The sequence below is a fragment of the Alligator sinensis genome, unplaced genomic scaffold, assembly GCF_000455745.1.
Source record: "Alligator sinensis unplaced genomic scaffold, ASM45574v1 scaffold153_1, whole genome shotgun sequence".
NCBI lineage: Eukaryota > Metazoa > Chordata > Crocodylia > Alligatoridae > Alligator > Alligator sinensis.
Genome location: NW_005842099.1, coordinates 1,526,715 through 1,546,484, shown reverse-complemented (window position 1 = coordinate 1,546,484; position 19,770 = coordinate 1,526,715). Strand labels below are relative to the sequence as shown.

At 41.8% G+C, this 19,770-nt stretch overlaps 1 protein-coding gene across 11 annotated transcripts in view; it reads left to right on the top strand.

Moving 5' to 3' along the window:
* Positions 1 to 19,770, top strand: part of UTRN (utrophin) — a 580,332-nt gene that overhangs the window by 365,727 nt on the left and 194,835 nt on the right. For 9 of the 11 annotated variants that reach the window (XM_025204844.1, XM_025204843.1, XM_025204842.1 and 6 more), the window contains one exon: positions 7,952 to 8,124. In XM_025204844.1, the coding sequence (XP_025060629.1) occupies positions 7,952 to 8,124 (173 nt within the window). Of the gene's footprint in view, positions 1 to 207; positions 305 to 7,951; positions 8,125 to 19,770 lie in introns of those variants that run through there. The other 2 variants (XM_025204847.1, XM_025204846.1) reach the window with 2 other exon arrangements.

Below are 19,770 nucleotides of genomic sequence, written 5' to 3'. Positions count from 1 at the left end.
GAACAGAACGAATAGCTGCCATTCGCATTGAAACACCCAGCCCCTGAAAGCAAGTGAGTACTGTGGGGCCTCAAAAATGTTACAGTATAAGCTACCACTGGAGGAATGTGGTACCAGGGAAAGGTATGCTCAGGATTTTCCAAAGGGTTGCAAAGGAGCATAGCTAAAACAAGAAAACCAATGCTTTTTGGAGTCTAGATCTGGCTTGGAGGATCTTTACCAGAAAGATGTAGGCTTCAAGGGACACTTAACCATGATTGGCCTGAACTTCAGCTTATGGGAGTTGCTGACCATATTTGAAAAGGTATGGAGGCAAGTTTCAAGTACTTTTATTTTATTTTGTTTTTCTTTAAATAACAACCAAGCAAAAGGGCAGGCCTGGCTAATTTGACTAGCTTCTGTCTCTGTCGGTTCGTGACCCTCATAACTGTGAGTACCTCCCAGCTATTTACATGTAGTCTCCTTTTTCGCATCCCCCTCAGCCTTTGCAGTTGATTGTGTAACATTTACTCGTATCACCTTCTTTTGATTTAAAAAAATAAATAAATAGCAGAAGTCTTCAACAGAGCTCAGCAGGGGGACTTCTCATGATGCTTTTGACTTCACATTTGACATTCAGAGAACATCTCACACTTTCTTTTGATTTAGCCAACATTTATTGTAGTTTTTAACAGTAAATTCACTACTATCCCTACCTCTTTGTCTTTATTCCTCTTATCCCAACCTAGTTGTTTTTACCACTTCCAGGAACCTGACGACAGTAACGCTGAGTGGCAGGATTCTTAGTTTTACTGATGTATTGGGTAGGGTGTGTGGGAGTCTGCTAAAACACATGGCTTTCACCTAAGTGTCAGCACCTGTGTTGAGACCTGGGACATATGTTTACTTAACCAAATCCTTAGCTTGGATTCCCTTATGATATTTTCCCTCTGTCTTTTATCTTGTGGCATGTATGTAATAGGGTCTCTGGTGCTCTTCGTGGCTAGAGTTGGGTGTGTGAATAAATATGTTAAGGTGTTCACAATGCTTTGCAGGGCAGGGGAAAAAAAAACAGATACCCAGATCTTAAAACCAGTAAAACCTGCTCTTTTCCTTTGTGCAGTTTTTTGTTACAAATAAGCAGTGGCCACTGCAACAACTACATTTTGACGATTCAATACCAAATTAACTGCAAACTATTCACAGAATGCAGTGAAGATGTCATTTGTCTGTGGTGGGGGGAGGGAATTTTAAAAATGATTTCATATCATCCAAAATCAGCAGTAGCATGATGCAGAGAAATTTGTTATTTAGTTGTTTCTTCAACTAACCTACCTTCAACTGCAGTCTCATCTGAGAATGAGGAGGTACTTTTCAAAGACAGAGACAGATACTGTCCATCAATGAGAAAGAGATCAACAAAAAAGGGTCTAACTGCAGTAACTACTACAGCAGATGAAAAAACTTTATGACAACTATCTGTTGATTTGTGTATGTTCTTTTCTCTCAATAGGTATGTAGTATATATAGCATGAATTATTCACTGTGCAGAGCCGCCTGCAAGAATCAGTAGTTGTCGGCAGTAGCTGGATTTTTGTGTTGTAATTGCTGCTATTAGTCCTAAAAGCTTAGCTCAGATGCCAGAGGTTAGTAAGGTGTATACTTCTTGGTATCTGAGCCTCTGGGCTATTTAAAGACAAGGATAGAAAGTAGCTCTCTTACCAGTGCTGCTGTCTTTCCTTTATATCACATAGAGCCCCAGTGTCTCCAGATTTCTCACACTTCAATATGTTTTTAAATATGTAAGTGGAAGACATTCAATCTTTTATTCTCAGTAAATGAATTGATTGCAGCAGTTTCAGACAAAAGACAAAATTTATGAATCTCAGCAGTTCTGCACTTCTTTACTTAAAGCCACTTATATCCTTTTATCTTTTGTGTTGGATCTTCTAATATGATATCGGAGAATACCCTGGCACTGTAGAAGAATATTAATAAAATCTTTGCAACGTGTAATTCTTAAACTATACAATTTGAACATGTGCTTTTAAAACAAACTTTTCTTGCATGTTTTTCTTTTCCCTGACATGATATGCATATGTGTTATGCTCTTCCCTGCCACAGCATTTTACTGCTAGGTATACTAGTGTCATGATAGAGATCCTGCCTTGCAAGTTGCGTCTAAGTTGCTGGGCCGGTTAATGCCATGTGGTAAGGAGTATATTATGAGTGTTTTTACTGTGGTTGTAATGCAGAAGCCAGATGGCATTCTCAGAAGCTTGAAAAACAGGTCTTCCATATGCAAAAGTAGAGTCATATTACATTAAAGTAGATGGGGCAACTTTGGCTTTATTCAGCCTCACTGATGCGACTGCTGGAATTAGTACTAATCGATTTGTGGTGTTTTTCAGATGTTCAGTAACTGCCACATGACTGGGCTGCAAATACAGTAAATTAACACATGTCAACAGTCTTTGATATCTCAGGTTTCATGAGATTGAAAGAATGTTATTAACTTTGTACGTCACCAGTTAAGTTTTTCGCTTTAAGGCTAAAGTTGGCTTTAGTCAAGGTTTTAGCCATGCATCAACTTTGAGTCAGTTTCTTGCAGACTTGGAAATGCAGCCCAATACTTTTAATGATATAAATGTGAAACCTACAGGCATGAAAATGATCTATCCAGAGGGTGTGTGTATGTTCCCCTGAAAATTTGTTTCCTAAAGTATTTAAGAGTTTTGGCAGTAATTAAATTACTGTCATATTTGAGCCAATTGCTTTTATAAACTGCTTTAATCTACTTACACTACATTCACAACAGATATAATGATAATCAGTGTTGTCTGTGTGACATTTTCGAGAGGTTTAATGTCTTTCTTTATGCACAGGGCTGCCAATGGTAGATTTATGGCAGTTCTATCTAGGGGTTTTGCATCTGCATGTGTTCTGCTTTTCTGTCATGAATTTCTTCTACAGCAACTGCTTTGTAGCACACAACCGCAGGCCACTGTGGCATGGGAATGAAAACAATTCTTTGAAAGTCAGAGCTGTCTTCTGAGACTAAAAGCTAGACACCTTTCCAAGAGAAATCCATATAATTTTTCTCTTGAGGCTGTTCCCCTTCAAATTTGTGTCTTTTTGCAGCGGTTTTATCCCCTCCATCTGGGGGTAAAAATGCCCTATCTTCCCCTCTGTTCTTCCCAGTCTGATCCCTCATATTATGATCATACTCTTCTCTCCCCGAAGGATCTGACCAACAGTGAGAGGTCTTCCTGGCACTGGGGACTAGTGAGAGATAAATCTAATGTGGATGTGCACCAAAAGGCATTTTATAGTAGCAGACAGATTTAATAGCATATCTGATTCGAAGTGGAGCAAGCAGCCTACTCAAAAGAATCTCCACTGCCTTACTAACTACAGTAAATCCTCAGTAGTAGCAACCAAATAGATCCTGTTGATGCCTCTGATCCTATATGGGGTTATTCCATTGAAGCCTTTGCTTCTCATTGATTAGTCCATCTGTTCCAATTTGAAGGAGCTTTTCCTTAGTATTTGAGTTCTCTTTGGGGCAGTTGTAACCCTGGGAGGTCTGGAGCGGAGAATGGTGATGGCATCACTTCTGTTAATGATTTCTGTCCTGCTTTGGATCCTTTCACTGAAGGAAATGGGTAATCATCCCTGGGGGACTTTGTTTCCTGTGCGTGTTGTGAACCAGACGCCTGCATTGAGTATGTTTTGTCCTGTTCCAATCCTGGGCAGTGATTTTTATGGGAAGGAGGTAATGAGATGTACATCTGTTTCACCTGTGGTTGGAATTACACATTCCTGTTTTCAATTTTTGTCACTGATGCTTAGCTGGAAAGAGAGACAATAGAGCCTGAGGTTACTGTCCGCTGGGTATTTTCACTCTTTAAGCCATATTATAGTCTATGTTTTAGAGCGAGTATTATAGAATTTGATAAGAATTATACCAGTAATAGAAATTTAATAGAGCTAAAAAATACAGTGAAAATATAGGCTTTAGTAAAGAATTTATCACTTTTATAGATATTCTTTTAAACCTGCCTACAGTAGACTGCAACAGTATTAAAGTGTGTGCAACTGTTTAAAAAAAACCAAACCTGTAGAAAGAATAAGACAAATTATAACCTATTGGTCTTTTCTGTAATAGATTTCAACCTTTAAAATAGTATTGTTTAATTAAGTTTTGCATACCTCCATCTACCCATTTATGAAATCTTGACAATAGAATCTGTAATATTAAAGGAACTCAGGCACCTTTTAGCATAGTCTTTAATAAAATATGTATTAGGAGTGTAAAACTAAAACCTGCACTATTCAGGGGTCCCGGTTTATCTTCAAAATGTGAATGGAACAGAGTAGATTCTACCTTTTACTAAAAGGCCTGTGGAGATTTCTCCAACCAGCCTTGTTTTCCGGTAGAGAGGTCAGGACCTTTTCAGAGGAAAATATTTTGGCTTAAGTGTAACCTTGTAAAAACCCACAACATAAACAAGCAACATGTGAACAACAACATAGAACTAATTACGACAGCAAAGCTCAGTGGGGACATGTTTTGGCAGGCATGCCACCAGATAAGCTCTGCTCTCTCCCCTAGTACCATTCTGATCCCCTTCCCCTGCTCAGTCTGCTGCTCCTCTTTCTGCTCCCTGGCTTTTCAGCTTTGTTTTCTGCTTTCTGCCCTGTGCTCTTTGCCTAATCTGTTGCTTTGCTTTCTGCTCTCTGCCCTATCTGTCTCTGTGTTACCTGTTCCCTCCTTGATCTGCTTTGTGCCACACACACATGCTGTCTGTGCCATGGGTGGCACTCATGCTGTGACGGATTGGCCACCCTTGGGACAGTTCATGCTGTTGCAGTCTGAGTGAGGGTCTTCTGGCATTTCCATTTTACAAACCATTTTTAAAACACAGCTACTGCAAGGATGCTGTCATGCAGCTGAGGCCCAGATATATTTCTGTAATAGACTGGGATAATCTGATGCACAGTGGTCTCTGCTATCTAGATAGCAGTTTAAAACATCCACCATGTTATGCTCTGAATGGATTAGGATGAACACAGGAATGGGATCAAGGAGGTCATAGAACAGTTGAAAGGAAAGACTCTTAGAGAGACAAAAGACCTATGAGACTGATGTTGGGAATGTGATATTGGAATGTGTGATGGGGAAAGGATGAATCAGGGAGCACTGAGGGAGATGTAGAGGAAACTGAGTATGAAGATGGGACAAGGAAAAGTTTAGATTGCAAACTTCAAGCTCTTATATATTTCTGTTAAATGTCTCTTTTTTGTGGCTGTCTATTATCCTGTTTCACCCAGGTCCAAACATCATGTTTCCCAGTGGCTTACTGAAATCTGTAGCCAGGGAACCCTGACTGGATTGTCCTGATAAGCTCTGTAGGGGCAGAGCTCTGGTTTAGTGGAAGTCATGTACCATATGTCAATTTATGCTTATTTATGTACCAAGTAGTGTACTTTGTTTCTGTCCAAGCAGAAAAGTTTAAAAAAGAAGACAAGTTCATTAACAAAGTTGATTCTCTAAACTAAGCCATCAGCAGCATGAGCTGCTGCTCATCACAGATGAGTTTCATGTCAGCAAGGATGCAGATGCAGCAAATTCATAGTGCCTTGTTCAACATATCATGACATTTTTCAAATGCAAGAATCAAAACCATTTGGAAAGAAGCATTATTTTTTAATTTCTAGGCATACATACCAACTAGTGTCCCTTTAAATATAATTAGTGCTGAAATTTTTGCACAGAGGTTCTTGATAGCTCTGGAGTTAATAGTCTTGTTGTATAATATAAAACTAGAAATGTGTTTGGCAGTTTTTCAGCTATAAGCTTGGGGAGATGTGGAAAGGTAGGTGAAATGGCCAGGCCTGACAAATAAGAGGGTGTGCTTGATAATGAAGTAACTTCTTTTTTTTTTTAAATAGATGCTGGCTTTGCCTCCAGTTGTAGGTCAGAACCTTGCAATTGGCCAAACCCCAGTTATTTCAATGGGTCTTTATGACATTACAAAGATCTACTAGCATGTATGAGCTTGAAGAATCAAGATACTATCACATTACAAACATGAAGATTACTTCTTTCAATTTACTGAAATTCTACCTAATTCAGATCTGAGTACCATATGCAAGTTTGCTGACATAATGCTAATTCATGGGATTTAGTCTCAGAGCAATAAGAAATAAAATTGCTTCATCCTTTTAATTTAGATAGCTCATAGCACTTTGCAGACAGACCAAGTGCCCTGTTTTACTGTGATAAATCAGGGACAACTAAAGGAAGTGATACAACAAGTTAATAGTGGAGCTTAGAATACAGCTTCAGCAGTAACTTCTGTCAAGCATGGAATCTACCAAATATTTCATTGTTTTTCCAGTGGTACCTCTCATTAATTATTTTTCTGCAATGAGAATAACTGTATTTCTCTAGTCTTGAATGAATGACTTCACTCTTTGCTGGCCCAAATACATGTTGTATGCAGAGATGCTATATTTAGATGTAGTCCAACCACCCTGTTTGGTGTGGGAGGAAAAACTCCCTGGGGAGGGATGGAATGTGTTGAAAGCAATTTGGAAGAATAAAACCTTTAAGGGAATCCAGGCTTGTTGAATTTGTTTCCCTTAGAAAGGAAGTTTGTTTGTATCTGTACCAGGTTTTCTGTAATAATCTTCACTGATTAATCCCATTGGGGCTGGCAGTATGCCCCACAGTTCTTTCACACATTCATACAGATGTTAGCATAGTTGATTACATTGGTGTTTCTTTCTCTGGCATTCATCGCTTCTGTATTTGATTATAAAAATGAAAGTAGTGCTGTTCTGTGTTTGATAGAAACAACCACAGTCATATCTTTCAAGGCAGGCGAGATACCAGTACATAAAATGCATTTCTTGGGCAAGGGGAAATGAGAAACTTGTATCTTATTTTTCCTTTAAATACTTAAAAAAAAAAAAAAAAAATGATGGTGTCTATAATGAGCTATGACATGCTGCCTCTCGTGTACACTTAGCGTGTTTAGCAAAAGTTAGGGTATGGTAGTTGAACTGAAAAAAGATTTTTAGTGACTGCTATATAGAGCCAGGAAAATTAGCTCTGATTTATGGAAATGCACATATTCCTGACTAGAATATGTGACCTAAAGCACTGTATGTTGAATGAATTGCACTGGATAGTTGCAAAGAGCTGAGAGACAAGTGTGCACGGTCAAGAACGAGTATATATCCTTACTGGATGATGGCCTTCACAAGGAATTTCTGTTGCATTTATAAATCCTGTGTAGCACAAAACAGTGAGAGGTAATAGAAGATATTATGTGCCATAAAAGATTCTTGAAGATGTAGGGAACTTTAAAGGCAGTATTACTACCTTCATTTAATAGGTAGGGAAATGGGCAGTTAGTTGCATGTTGGCTGCTGCTGTTAAAGTCCACACAAGTTGGCTCTCTTGTTCCTTTCAGTTCTTTTGAACGTCTCTCTCAGAAAAGTTAAGTGACTGCCTGAGGGAGGCACCAGGGTCTCATGGTTTAGCTGTACGACTGGAATTAGGGCCTTTAAAATATATATATATGTATATTTAGCCTTGGGGGAGGGGGGCAGGGAGAGTGCCTGTTAACATTACTCTTTAAATTTGCCTCAGCTGTAAAATGGGAATAATAAAAGTTTTCCGCTTAGTCCTTTGGACAGCTGGACTTCTAATACCCACATATCCTGTGCCAAACCTTTCATATTTCACAAGTAATGACTTTGCATGCAGAAGCATTGTTTTTTCCATGTAAAAATCCAGATCCAGGGAAATATGTTGCATGTTGCTCCGGTACTACAGTCTTGGTAACTAGCAAATTTCACAAGGTGCAGGGGAATGAAAAAATGCTTGGAATTTACAGTTACAAAAATAATCCCCCTTGTTCTAGTTACAGGATTAATATGTTCTTTCTTTTTTCCCCAGGACATTCAGGCTGAGATTGATGCCCACAATGATATTTTTAAGAGCATTGATGGAAACAGACAGAAGATGGTAAAAGCCCTGGGAAACTCTGAAGAAGCTGCCCTGCTCCAGCACCGTCTTGATGACATGAACCAGCGCTGGAATGACCTGAAGGCAAAGTCAGCCAGCATCAGGTTAGTAATAGAAGCATCAAAATGTGAATGGGAGAGGGTCTCTCTTTTTCTGTTATTGTCCTGAAATATTGCTGTCCCATAAAAGTGAAATTTAAATTTTCTTCTGTAAAAGACTTTTGGATTCAGATATAAAAATGCTGTGTACTTGCTAGTCTTGGTGGTTTAACTACTTGAGTTGCTGTCTTCAGAGCTATACAATTAAATCTGTCCAATTGTACATAGTATTAACAGCACCAGAAAGTGATTCTAAATCTCTTCTTTCACCACTGTAATTCAAAAGTAGCTTCAATGAAGTCACTCCATGAAGTTACAACTAGTATGAAGAGAAATCCATGTTTTTAACTGAAGGTAATACTTGCATCTTGGGTATGTAGTTGCTTTTTTTTCCTGGTGAAAATCACTGATTTATCCTTTTTTTTAATAGGTTAAGCAGGACTAATGCTCATTTATTTTAAACCTAATAGCACATTGGTGCAGGGTGAAAGACTTGCTGCCTTTTCAAATGTGCTCATAATTAAAATTTTTACAATATCATTTTGCAAGTAGATTAATGTTACTATGGTTGTTATAGGGAAGAAAGTGAATCCCATATTAATGTTAATTACTTATAAAGGCATTTATAGAGATTTTAATTGCTACTGCTTGGCTAGTGATTAAAGCAAACTATATTTTATTGTAGTATAGGAGTGTTAAGTATCCATATTAATTCTCCAAAGACCAGAAAATTCAGCTCAGGCTGAAATTTAGGTTTAATGGTTTGAATTGTAAACTAAAGGGACAAATGATTCAATTATTTAATTTTAGGTTCTACTTAACTATGTCACCAAGTGTCTATACAGTCATATGGAGCTGGGCAGCTCTGTGTAGTAAAGGTCCAAGGCCAAGATAGCAGAATTTCAGCAGAGTTTGGTATGAAGTTGCAGAGCCTGACCCTTGTGCTATGGGTATTTAAGACAATGGACATTACATTTGGATTTCCATGCACTTCACTTACAAATAAATTACCAGACAGGCGAGACTAAAAGACATTTATATGATAACAGTTTAATCAACAGCTGCAGAGTTCTAACAATAGCAATTTAGCCTTTACCAGGGATTCATAATCATTTGGGAGAAATTAATGGCTCAAGCCATTTTCCCCAGCTACTAATGAATCTCCAAGCAAGGACCTCTGGATGACAGTGATCAATGCTAGACGATCGCTTCTCAAAATTAAATTAGTTTATTTCTGTAAAGGCATGGAGAACATACCATCCACAGGACATTGTGAATGGCAGCCCTGTGCATGTTGACATCTGCAGTGCTGCTGAGTCAGGAGTATGTTGCCTTGAACTTATTACTGAGAGGTAGGCTGAGAAGACTACTGACAAACTGAAGTAAATGCATCTAGTAGAAATTAACCTTTTCAGATAGACATCAGCACTGAAAGGATTATATTTCTGGTTCTGCCTATTTTGCCCCATGCTTCATTTGTAGTTCATCCAGGCCTTTGTTAAGAACAAAGAAATTTTAGGCTAGAAAGACATGTCACTAAGTGAAGTGGATCAGCTGTGTTGAGATGCGTTTGGGTGTAGCTGAGCTGCTTCCCTGGACAAAATAAATGTTGCTGATACGTTATTCTATACGTTATTGATCTTATGGGACAACAGTTGACATGTTCCCAGATGACTCGGGGCACTGAGGTGTGCCTGCTCCTTTAAGGGCAGTGGCAGCTTAGATAGAGAACCCTGGGGGCATGGCCAACTGGTCCCTCCCGAGTCTTGGCGGGGGGAGGACCAGATCACTGACCGGGCGGAGGGGTGGGAGGGGAGCAGAGGCCGATCGCTGAGCCCAAAATCACCAGCGGTGAAACTGGAGTGCACTTTCGCCAGGACTTCCGTCTTCACAGCTGCCGTTTCCAGGGGGTGCATGTGCACCCTGCACCATTTGTATTATGTTATAGCCCAAGGGCTCATATTTTTGTTGTTGTTTGTGCATCGGTGGACGGGAATGAGGCTAAATGGGGAGGAGGAGGCCTCATTGGGGTACACTACTGTGTAGAGCCCCAGCATCGGAGAGGACGCAGTGGAGATGAGGCTGCAGAGAGCTCAGTACCAGAGAGGGCTGCAGAGAGCCCAGCGCTGGAGAGGGTGCCACTACAGGGGGTGTAGAGACCCCAATGCCAGAGGGTCTAACTACAAGGGCCCAGGGCCTAGTGATGGCAGGAGGTCTAGCTAGACTGAGGCCTCATAACAAGGAACAGCATTTAAATACCACCTGCAAGGCATGGGGTGTGGTAAAGGGAAGGTTTTGGAGCCACGCATCTAGCCCATAAGGCTTAGGGTGTCTTGAAAGGCACTGACTTTGAGTGAGACCCATCAAGGGATCCAAAATCAGCAGGGTCTAGTGGGGTTTAGCAGGATCGTGATTACACGAACTTGTGAGCAGGCTCCCAACTTATTATTTCAACCAACAAGATGTGGCAGGAGAGATTAGAAGGCACCCACAGGGCAGAGCAGGCAGTCACAGAGCTCTACAGTCATCATGACAATCCCTGGGGACCCCACGCTGTGACACCAGATCTGCCCTGGGACTCTCTGGGTTGCTTCTCTGTAAGCGGTAAAAGCTGAGGGTGTTCTAATGCAGTCTCAGGCTTGTGACTGGCAATCAGCCAATTGGATGTCCCAGTCCCAGAAGTATACTGGAGGGAGTTGGATACTCTGGTGAGGTCCTGGAACTGAGACCGCCAATCAGCTGATTGATGATCTCAGCCATGTGACCACACTGGAGTTAGTTGGGCACTTTCGTTCCGATTTCCAGGGCATGCAGGATCCAGCCTATGAAGCCTGGGAGCATGTGCCTGGGGCAACTCGAGATAGCAGGCAACTCCTGGTTGATCACAGTCTTCTGCCATAAGACTAACACATCTGCCACAATAAAACCGCACAAAGTAGTGCCACCTCTGTCACGGCTACACATTTTAGGTATTTGTAGCATGGCAAGAGATATGAACATCTGTTTGATTGTCTTTTGTGCTACCCTAAAAAATCTTATTGTGGCACAAAGGCAATATCTGTTTCTACCCATAGCAAACGAGAAAAAAATGACAGAGTATTAGTATATTGCCTTAGGTATCTGCCTTTAATTCTTCTGTTTCTTCACTGTGCCCAGATTCATGGCTGAACTACAAGTGAAATCCAGGGTAGGTCTACAGAGAAACTCAAATACTATTTTATGGTTTAGTATGGGAGTCTTGAAAGTTATTGTTGGTGTAATCTTCTCTCTTTTTCTACTATTCCTATATTAGGAATTTTCCATCCCTTCTTTAGAATAAAATTTCCAATCATGTACACTTCCTTAGCTAAGCTTCCATCCTTGTTGCAATACGTACTGAGGGCATAACTTATTCTGTGTAGAGGGCTGGCACAAGACCCTGTGCACCACTTAAACTCTTAATGCTGACTTTACATGAGACTCGAGTGGTGCACTGAGCCAGCCTAGTGCTAGACCTCTTCACAGAAGTGGAATTTATTCAGAATGATTAGCTTGCTTGCTTGCTTGCTGCCAGGTGTAGAGTGTTGCAGACTGAAAAGACAGCACTCAGAGATGTGCTTTCAGATACAGTCCAGGAACTACTGGGGAATTATATTCTGACAATGGAGATTTTTTTCTTAGTCCGAGATACCTGGGCTGCCCCACCTTTCCTTCAGATGCCAGAAGCACCTTAGACTTAGCTACACTTCTTCTGATTTCACACTAAAATCTCTCTTAGAATACTGTAGGCTAGCATTTTTGGCTGATTATAGTCTGTCAAAGCCAAATGTTTGGGTATTTCTGACCCATCTTTTCATCTAGGGGAATGAAGTGCTGGGGGGAGAAAGTAAGATTTCTTAGATGGGACCATCTGCCAAACTCCTTTTCTTCATTTATTTCCCCCATTCCCTAGCACGGTGGAGTTATCAAAAAAAAGAACAAGAAAAAGGGTAGAAGGTGTTCCCGCCATGGGCGAACCTTTCAATGTCCCCAGGAAGGCATTCTACCACAATTACTGTATTCACCCAAATCCAAGACAACTGAAAATTTAATCTAATTAGAATCTAATTAGTGGAAGGTCATTTTAAGTGCACCCCCTCCCATTTGTGAGACAGAGAGAATAGTGGCTGGGCTGCCCCTTGCTCCCCTGCATCTTGTCCTCCATACTTGTGCCTGGCTCTCCTGCCTCCTGCCATGTCCACTTCAACTTGGCCCTCCATGCATATGCTTGGCACCTGCTGTCTGTTCCTTGCCCTTTGCTCCCCTGTGCAGCCTGCCTACCTCCCACTCCTACTCCTTCCCCCCATCCCCTTACCTTCTGCTACAGCTGTGCTCTTCTGGGGCATTCAGCAACAGTGTGGCCGCAGCTTAGCTTGGCCAGGGAGAAGTCGTGGCAGATCCCAGTCAAGTTGGGGCTGGAAAGGACCAGAGTTGGAGCAGGAGATAAGTGGGGAGAAGGCAAACCAGGGGGAAGTGGGGGGGAGGGGGAAGTGGGGGGGACAGGAGCAGAAGCGAGAGGCAGATGGGGGTAGTTGAGGCAGGGTGGGCAGGCACAGGTACAGACACAGGCAAGGGTTGGAGGAGAAGGCTGCAGATTCCCCCACCAGCACCCTGCAGTCTACCCCGTCATACCCCCTGTCCCCCCCTTCCCTGCCAAATGAGCCATTCTGACCTGGAGTATATAGCAGCTCAGCTCCAGCTTCAAAATAGAGTACAGGGTCAAAACTGGAACTGAGCCACCATCTGCCCTTGGCTGTGATCAATCCCAAGATGAGGTTCTCCCCTCCACCCCATGCCAGTTGTGGGGGAAAACCTTATCTTGGATTTAAGTAATTATGTACCTTCAGCCTGCTTTGTCTGACTGCCAGATTCTGGGTGCAGTTGTTTGTTGAGGCCTCTGCCTTGCTTTCCTCCAGAACCTCCAGAAGTGCTTGTGGGTCTAGCCCCCTCATCAATCCGTGATTCTTTTGGCTTCTTCTCCAAGTCCCTGGACACACACTACCTCCAGTTGTATATGTGTCCAGACTAGCTGTGGTTAGAAAATGAATTTTGTGGTTTAAAACTCAGATCTAAAGTATTTAAGACTTTCACCCCCAACCTTAATGGAATTTTTTTACTAGAATATCATCAAAAGTTTCATTATTCTTTCAGGAGAATTGAACATACGTCCACTCTTCAGTGGCTGCTAGCATATTTCACTCCTGCTGCCAGTGTTCTTCCTTTTAAAAGTAGGAAGGTAGGGTACAAATAAACTGAATTCTCTTATGCTATTACAGTTTTTCATACCCGAAGTTACGGGCATTTAGTTTGACTTCTTTGTGTTTCTTTAGACTTTCTGATGAGAGAATACTTCACCTTCATTCTGAAACAAGGCACTTTCATGTCTGTCTTTTCCCCTTTAAAATATAGAGTCCACTAGACTTTGAAACCATATGCTAGTAATATTTAGCTACTGCCATTAATCTGACATAGCAATGGGTATTTGCTAATGGTATAGTACAATGAGTTTAATCTAGTATTATATACCACATCATTCTCATTAATACCAAATGAGTTCACTCATGATTAATGTTATTGCAGTGAATATTAAATTAATAGTGAGCCACTATTAAAGTGTCCTTTAAATATCTGATTAGCGATGCAGATTTTTCCTTTCAAAGTTCTCATTCATTTTGTGTACAAGAAAACTGCTAAGAGCAGACTGGTTGGATATAAACTTCAGGAAGGACACACAGGGGAGAAGAGGAGGACTTGAATTTTATGTAAAAGAACCATCTGATTGCTCTGAGCTCCAGTATATAATTGGAAATAGGCCTGTTGAAAGTTTCTGGGTTAGAGTTAGAGGGGAGAGCAACAAGGGTGATGTTGTGGGGGGAGTCTGCTATAAACCACCATACAAAGAGGAAGTGGTGGATGAGACTTTCTTCAAACAGCTAGGGGAAGTTTCCCAATCACAGGCCCTGGTTCTCATGGCAGATGTCAATCACCCTGACATCTGGGTCAGCAATACAACAGTGCTCAGGCAATCCAGGAAGTTTTTGGAGAGTGTTGGGGATGACTTCCTGGTGCAAGTATGGAAGCAGCCAACCAGAGGCCATCATTCTTGACCTACTGCTCACAAACAGGGAAGAAGTGGTAGGCAATGTAATAGATGGCAACTTGGGCAGCAGTGACCACAAGATGATTGAGTTCAGGATCCTAAGGACTGTAAGGAAGGAGAGCAGCAGAGTAAGGACCCTGGATTTCAGAAAATCAGACTTAGACTTGCACAGGAAACTTATGGGCAGGACCCCTTTGGAGGCCAGTCTAGGGGGGAGAGGAGTCCAGGAGAGCTGGTTGTACTTTCAAGAAACCTTACTGAGAGTGTAGAAACAAACCATCCAATGTGCAAGAAGACTAGTAAGTACTAGCAAGTATGGCAGAAGACCAGCTTGGCTTAGCAGGGAACTCTTCAGGAAACTAAATCATAAAAAGGAAGGTTTTAAGTAGAAACTTGGACAAACAACTAGGGGAGAATATACAAGTATTGCTTGGGCATACAGGGATGAAATCACAATTGGAATTGCAGCTAGCAAGGGACATGAAGGGTAACAAGAAAGGGTTTCTACAAGTATGTCATTACCAGGAGGAAGATTAGGGAAAGTGTGGTTCCCTTACTAAATAGGGGAGGCACCCCAATGACAGAGGATGCAGAAAAGGCAGAAGTATACAATGCCTTTTTCACCTCAGTATTCTCAGGCAAGGTCAGCTACCAGACTACTGCACCTGGTGGCACAGTGTGAGGAGGAGGTGAGCAGCCAACTGTGGCAAAAGAACAGGTTAGGGACTGTGCAGAAAAGCTGGACATGTATAAGTCCATGGGGCTGGATGGGATGCACCGGAGGATGCTGAGAGAGTTGGCTGATGTGATTGCAGAGCCACTGGCTATCATCTTTGAAAACTCATGGCGATCGGGAGACGTCCCAGACAATTGGAAAAGGGCAAATATTTAAGTGTCCATATTTAAGAAAGGGAAAAAGGACGATCCAGGGAGCTACAGACCAGTCAGCCTCACCTCAGTCACTGAAAAAATCATGGAGCAGATCCTCAAGGGATCCATTCCTAAGCACTTGGAGGAGAAGGCGATGATTAGGAACAATCAGCATGGATTCACCAAGGGCAAGTCATGCCTGACCAACCTGATTGCCTTTTATAAGATCAACTCTGTGGATGTGGGGAGACCAGTGATGTTAGTATACCATGACTTTGTCAAGGCTATTGTTACGGACTCCCACAACATTCTTGCAGGCAAGCTAAGGAAGTAGTTGTTGAATGAATGGACTATAAGATGGATAGAAAACTTGCTGTATCATCAGGCTTAGATGGTAGTAGTCAATGGCTCGATGTCTAGTTGACAGCTGGTGTCAAGTGGAGTACCTCATGGGTCAGTTCTGTGACTGGTTTTGTTCAATATCTTCATCGGTGATCTTGTAGATGGCATAGGGTGAACCCTCAGCTAGTTTGCAGATGACATCAAGCTGAGAGGAGTAGTAGATATGCTGGAGGGTAGGGTTAGGATTCAGAGAGACCTTGACAAATCGGAGGATTGGGCCAAAAGAAATCTCATGAGATTCAATAACGACAAGTGTAGCATCCTGTACTTAGGACAGAACAATCCCATGCACCAGTACAGGCTGGGGACTGACTGGCTGTGCTGCAGCTCCGCAGAAAACCTTGGAATTACAATGGACAATAAGCTGAATATGAGCCAACAGTGTGCCCTTGTTGCCAGGAAAGCTAACAGCATACTGGGCTGCACTGGTAGGAGTGTTGCCAGCAGGTCAAGGGAAGTGATTATTCGACACTGGTGTGACCACATTTGGAGTACTGTGTCCAGTTTTGGACCCCCACTGCAGAAAAGATGTGGACGAATTGGAGAGAGTCCAGCAGAGGGCAGCAAAAATGGGTAGGGGGTTGAGGGACATGGCTTATGAGGAGAGAATGAGGGAGCTGGGCTTATTTAGTATGCAGAAGAGAAGGCTGAGGGGGGATTTAATAGCAGCTGTCAGATATCTGAAGTGGGGTTTGAAAGAGGATGGAGCAAGACTTCTCAGTGGTGGCAGATGACAGAAAAAGAAGCAATGGTCTCTAAGTTGCAGTAATGGAAGTTTAGCTTATATATTAAGAAGAACTTTCTCACTAAGAGGATAGTAAAGCACTGGAACAGGTTACCCGGAGAGGCTGTGGAATCTCCATCCTTTGGAGATTTTTAAGAGCCGGTTAGACAGCCTTGGCTGGGATGATCTCGCTGGAGATGGTCTTGCTTTGAGCAGGGGGTTGGACTGGATGACCTCCTGAGGTCCCTTACAACAATAATTTTCTATGATTCTATGATAATATTTTAGACATTGCCGGGTTTGAGGGATGTAAGAAATGTATATGGACCACGTAGAAGTAATTAAATGTTTAGTTCATGTTAGAAAAATGTGAACTTTGGATATATAGATAATTTTAAAAAATCTACTTGTAAATTGTACTAAAAAGATCTCCATCAATGTCTCATTTCTGTAAAACTAAAAAGTTAAATCAGTGTCAGCTTGTGAATTTAATAGCAAAGCAGTGAATTAAAGTAAAAAAGTACAAAGAAGACTGTTGACAAATGTACAGGAAGCATCATGCCATTTCACCTGCTTTAAGTAGGGTTGGTGCTATTAGGGATCTTCAGGAGAAAGTGATCTGTTGAAAACACTGGATTTCCTTAAGATTTATATTTTTTTTATAGAGGTCTTACAGAAAAAAATCAGCTTAAATTTAAATAGGTGAATACAAGCTGTGCACATCAAATACAATTTGCTGTTCTGAAATACACTCACCTATGAGGACTGTACCAGCAAGTTACAGTAAAGTCAGCTAGGAATTTATAGAGCAGTAGCTACATTGCACATACCCATGTGGGTACCAGTGTGCAGTACGAATGTGTTGAGTTCCTCTGACTTGAACATAATCTTGGTTAGTTCTGATAGATGGAAGACGAGGCCAGGTGTGTGAGTTGGGAGTGTCTTGTGATTCTTCCAGGAGCTCGGGGATTGTTCAAGGCCTGAGGGCCGAATGATGAATGTACCTTGAATCTCTGACATGTTGCAGCAGAGCAGTATGGATTCACAGGCTACTTTTTGTATTTTCAGGCAGTACTTCACTCACCGTTGGGTGTAGAGCAGGAGATTGGTTGCGGCAGTCAGGCCCATTGTACAGATGGATGGATTAAATTCAGTATTGAGAAATGAGAGTCAGTAATAGGGAGCCTAGAAAATTAGAACCTCTGAATCAGGAAATTGTATGCTTAGGTCCTTCCTTGTTGAGAGAGACATTTTAGGCACATGCTAAAGACATAATAGTACTTAAATATTTTTCTGAAATGAAGTAGAGGAGAATATGATACCCTCACTTAAAGCTGTCTCATTCACCCTTCCCTGGGTTGGGGGAGGGGATACATTCATCATCCAAATCTGTCTTTGCTCCATATAAACCCAACGCGAAGTGCCTTCCAATTTATGTAACTCAAATTCCTCTCACGCTGGAACCACAAACCTTCGTAAGATCTTCTTGGAGTAGGCTTTACAACACATGATACATGTTAAATTAGTACTTCTATGATCAGGTACTAGTTATTTGAACGACTGTTTAAGAGGTCAATATAGAAGATGGCAAGTGATGTAGGGGTCAAATGAAAACGCTACGTGCCTGAGGAGGTAAATAATTTTTGGATGTCAGTTTTTAAATTAGCAAATGTATTAAAAAGAGGCACAAAGAAAATGCAGAGAATACTAAAGTGAAATCTGCTGATATATCAGCACAAGGGCAGCAGAGAACACAGAGGAAGCACCAAGTTAAATTGAAAAGAATTTAGTTCTGCTCTGTAACCCATCTGACACGTGACAAGTAAAATTATTGTTTACCAGGGAAAGATAATTGCATGTGGGGCTCAAAATTAATCATAGAATAGATATGCATAGAATGATTGGAATTAAATTGGATCAGAAGGACCTTGGAAAGGACTTCTCTGCAATTGTCTAGATAATGCAGGGATGTCTTCAGGACAGTGAATGGTTTGTATTTGGAGGGACAGAAGAATCTAAGCAACATGACGACAAAATTACTTGGAAACGTTATGCAAGAAATGAGATTTATTGGGTAATATCTTTTACTGAAGCAGGTTTTTAATTGTGAGATGTTAGGCTTTTTGAAAAATGCTCTCTCTCAGATCTGGACTGATCAGGCCTTCCTCAGGTCAAGTCTGGGCTAAATGTGACCTAAGACATGGCATTTTGTGCCTGAAAGCCTATCTAATATCTCTTGCAACTAAAAAGTTGGTCCAGTAAATTCTGTTACATCTTGCTTTTTGCATAATACCTGGTTTAGGTAATGTGCAAGTTCAGGTACCTGGATCAGGGCTGTCCAACTTCCGTGTGGTCCTGCAGCCCTACTTACAATCAGTGCAGGATGCATTCTCCCTAGACTGTGTGGAGTGTGGGTCATGTGCAGCACCATGCAAGATCCCCTGCCCTGCCGTGCAGTGGGTGCCATGCTGCATTGCATGAGGGGTAGGGTCCCCCAAACCTCTTAGCCACAGGGTCCTTTGCCAGGCTGTCCTGCCTGTCAGGGGTAGGGGCAGTAAGAGGAATCTGGAAGAGGCAGAGACACCCTGATAGTAGCATCAGTGGAGTGATGGTGGGCCACAGTAGTTAAATTCATGGGCCACAAGTTGGACAATGCTGACCTTGACTATTATGACTAAATCAAAAAGGAGGAGGGAGGGGGGAGGCATGGAAACAGCAAATAGCTAGCACTACAAAAGAGAAATTAGCATGAGGGCATGCTTGTTAATTGCATTGCTGCATAATACTAGAGTAAGCTGTCATCTTGAAAAACCTATACCATTACTATGTTTTTACTTACTCAGGATTAATACCTTACTGTTATAGTTATAGAGTCATAGAGAATGAAGACAGGAAGGGACCTCCAGAGATTATCTAGTCCAACTCACTGCCTGAGGCAGAAGCATCCCTAGCCAAACCATCCCATACAACCATAATCTAAACTCTACATAAGACTATCCTTAACCCTTACACACCACAGACCTAACACTCTAACCTGCCACAGGTAAAGCACAGGAAACACAGCAGCCAATGTCATGCTTCTGTAAAATATTGCCAGTGTATGCTCAAGAGGAAGGGAAAACCCCCCACAGTCTGTATCACTGTGACCATGAGGAAAAATTCCTTCCTGACCCCAGATATGGCAGTCGGTCTGACCTTGAGCAGAGGGGCAAGACCCTCTAGCCAGGAATCTCTGGCTTTGCTCCTAACAGAAAAATCGGCATACCCCAGTTGAAGTCCCCAGCCTTAGCTGTAGCTAGTACCCAGTGCTTCTGGGGCATTAAAAATACCTTGATACATATAGCAGAAAAAGTGGGTGGGGAAGGGGGCAGAGCAGGGGCAACCAGCAAAGCCCAGAAGCATGGGAATTAACCATGGTAGAAAATAGGAATAGCTATGCCTAAATCATCCCCAACCAGTGCCTGTCCAACCTCTTCTTGAATAACTCCAGTGATGGTGAGTCCACCACTTCCCTAGTCTATTCTATTGCCTCACTGTT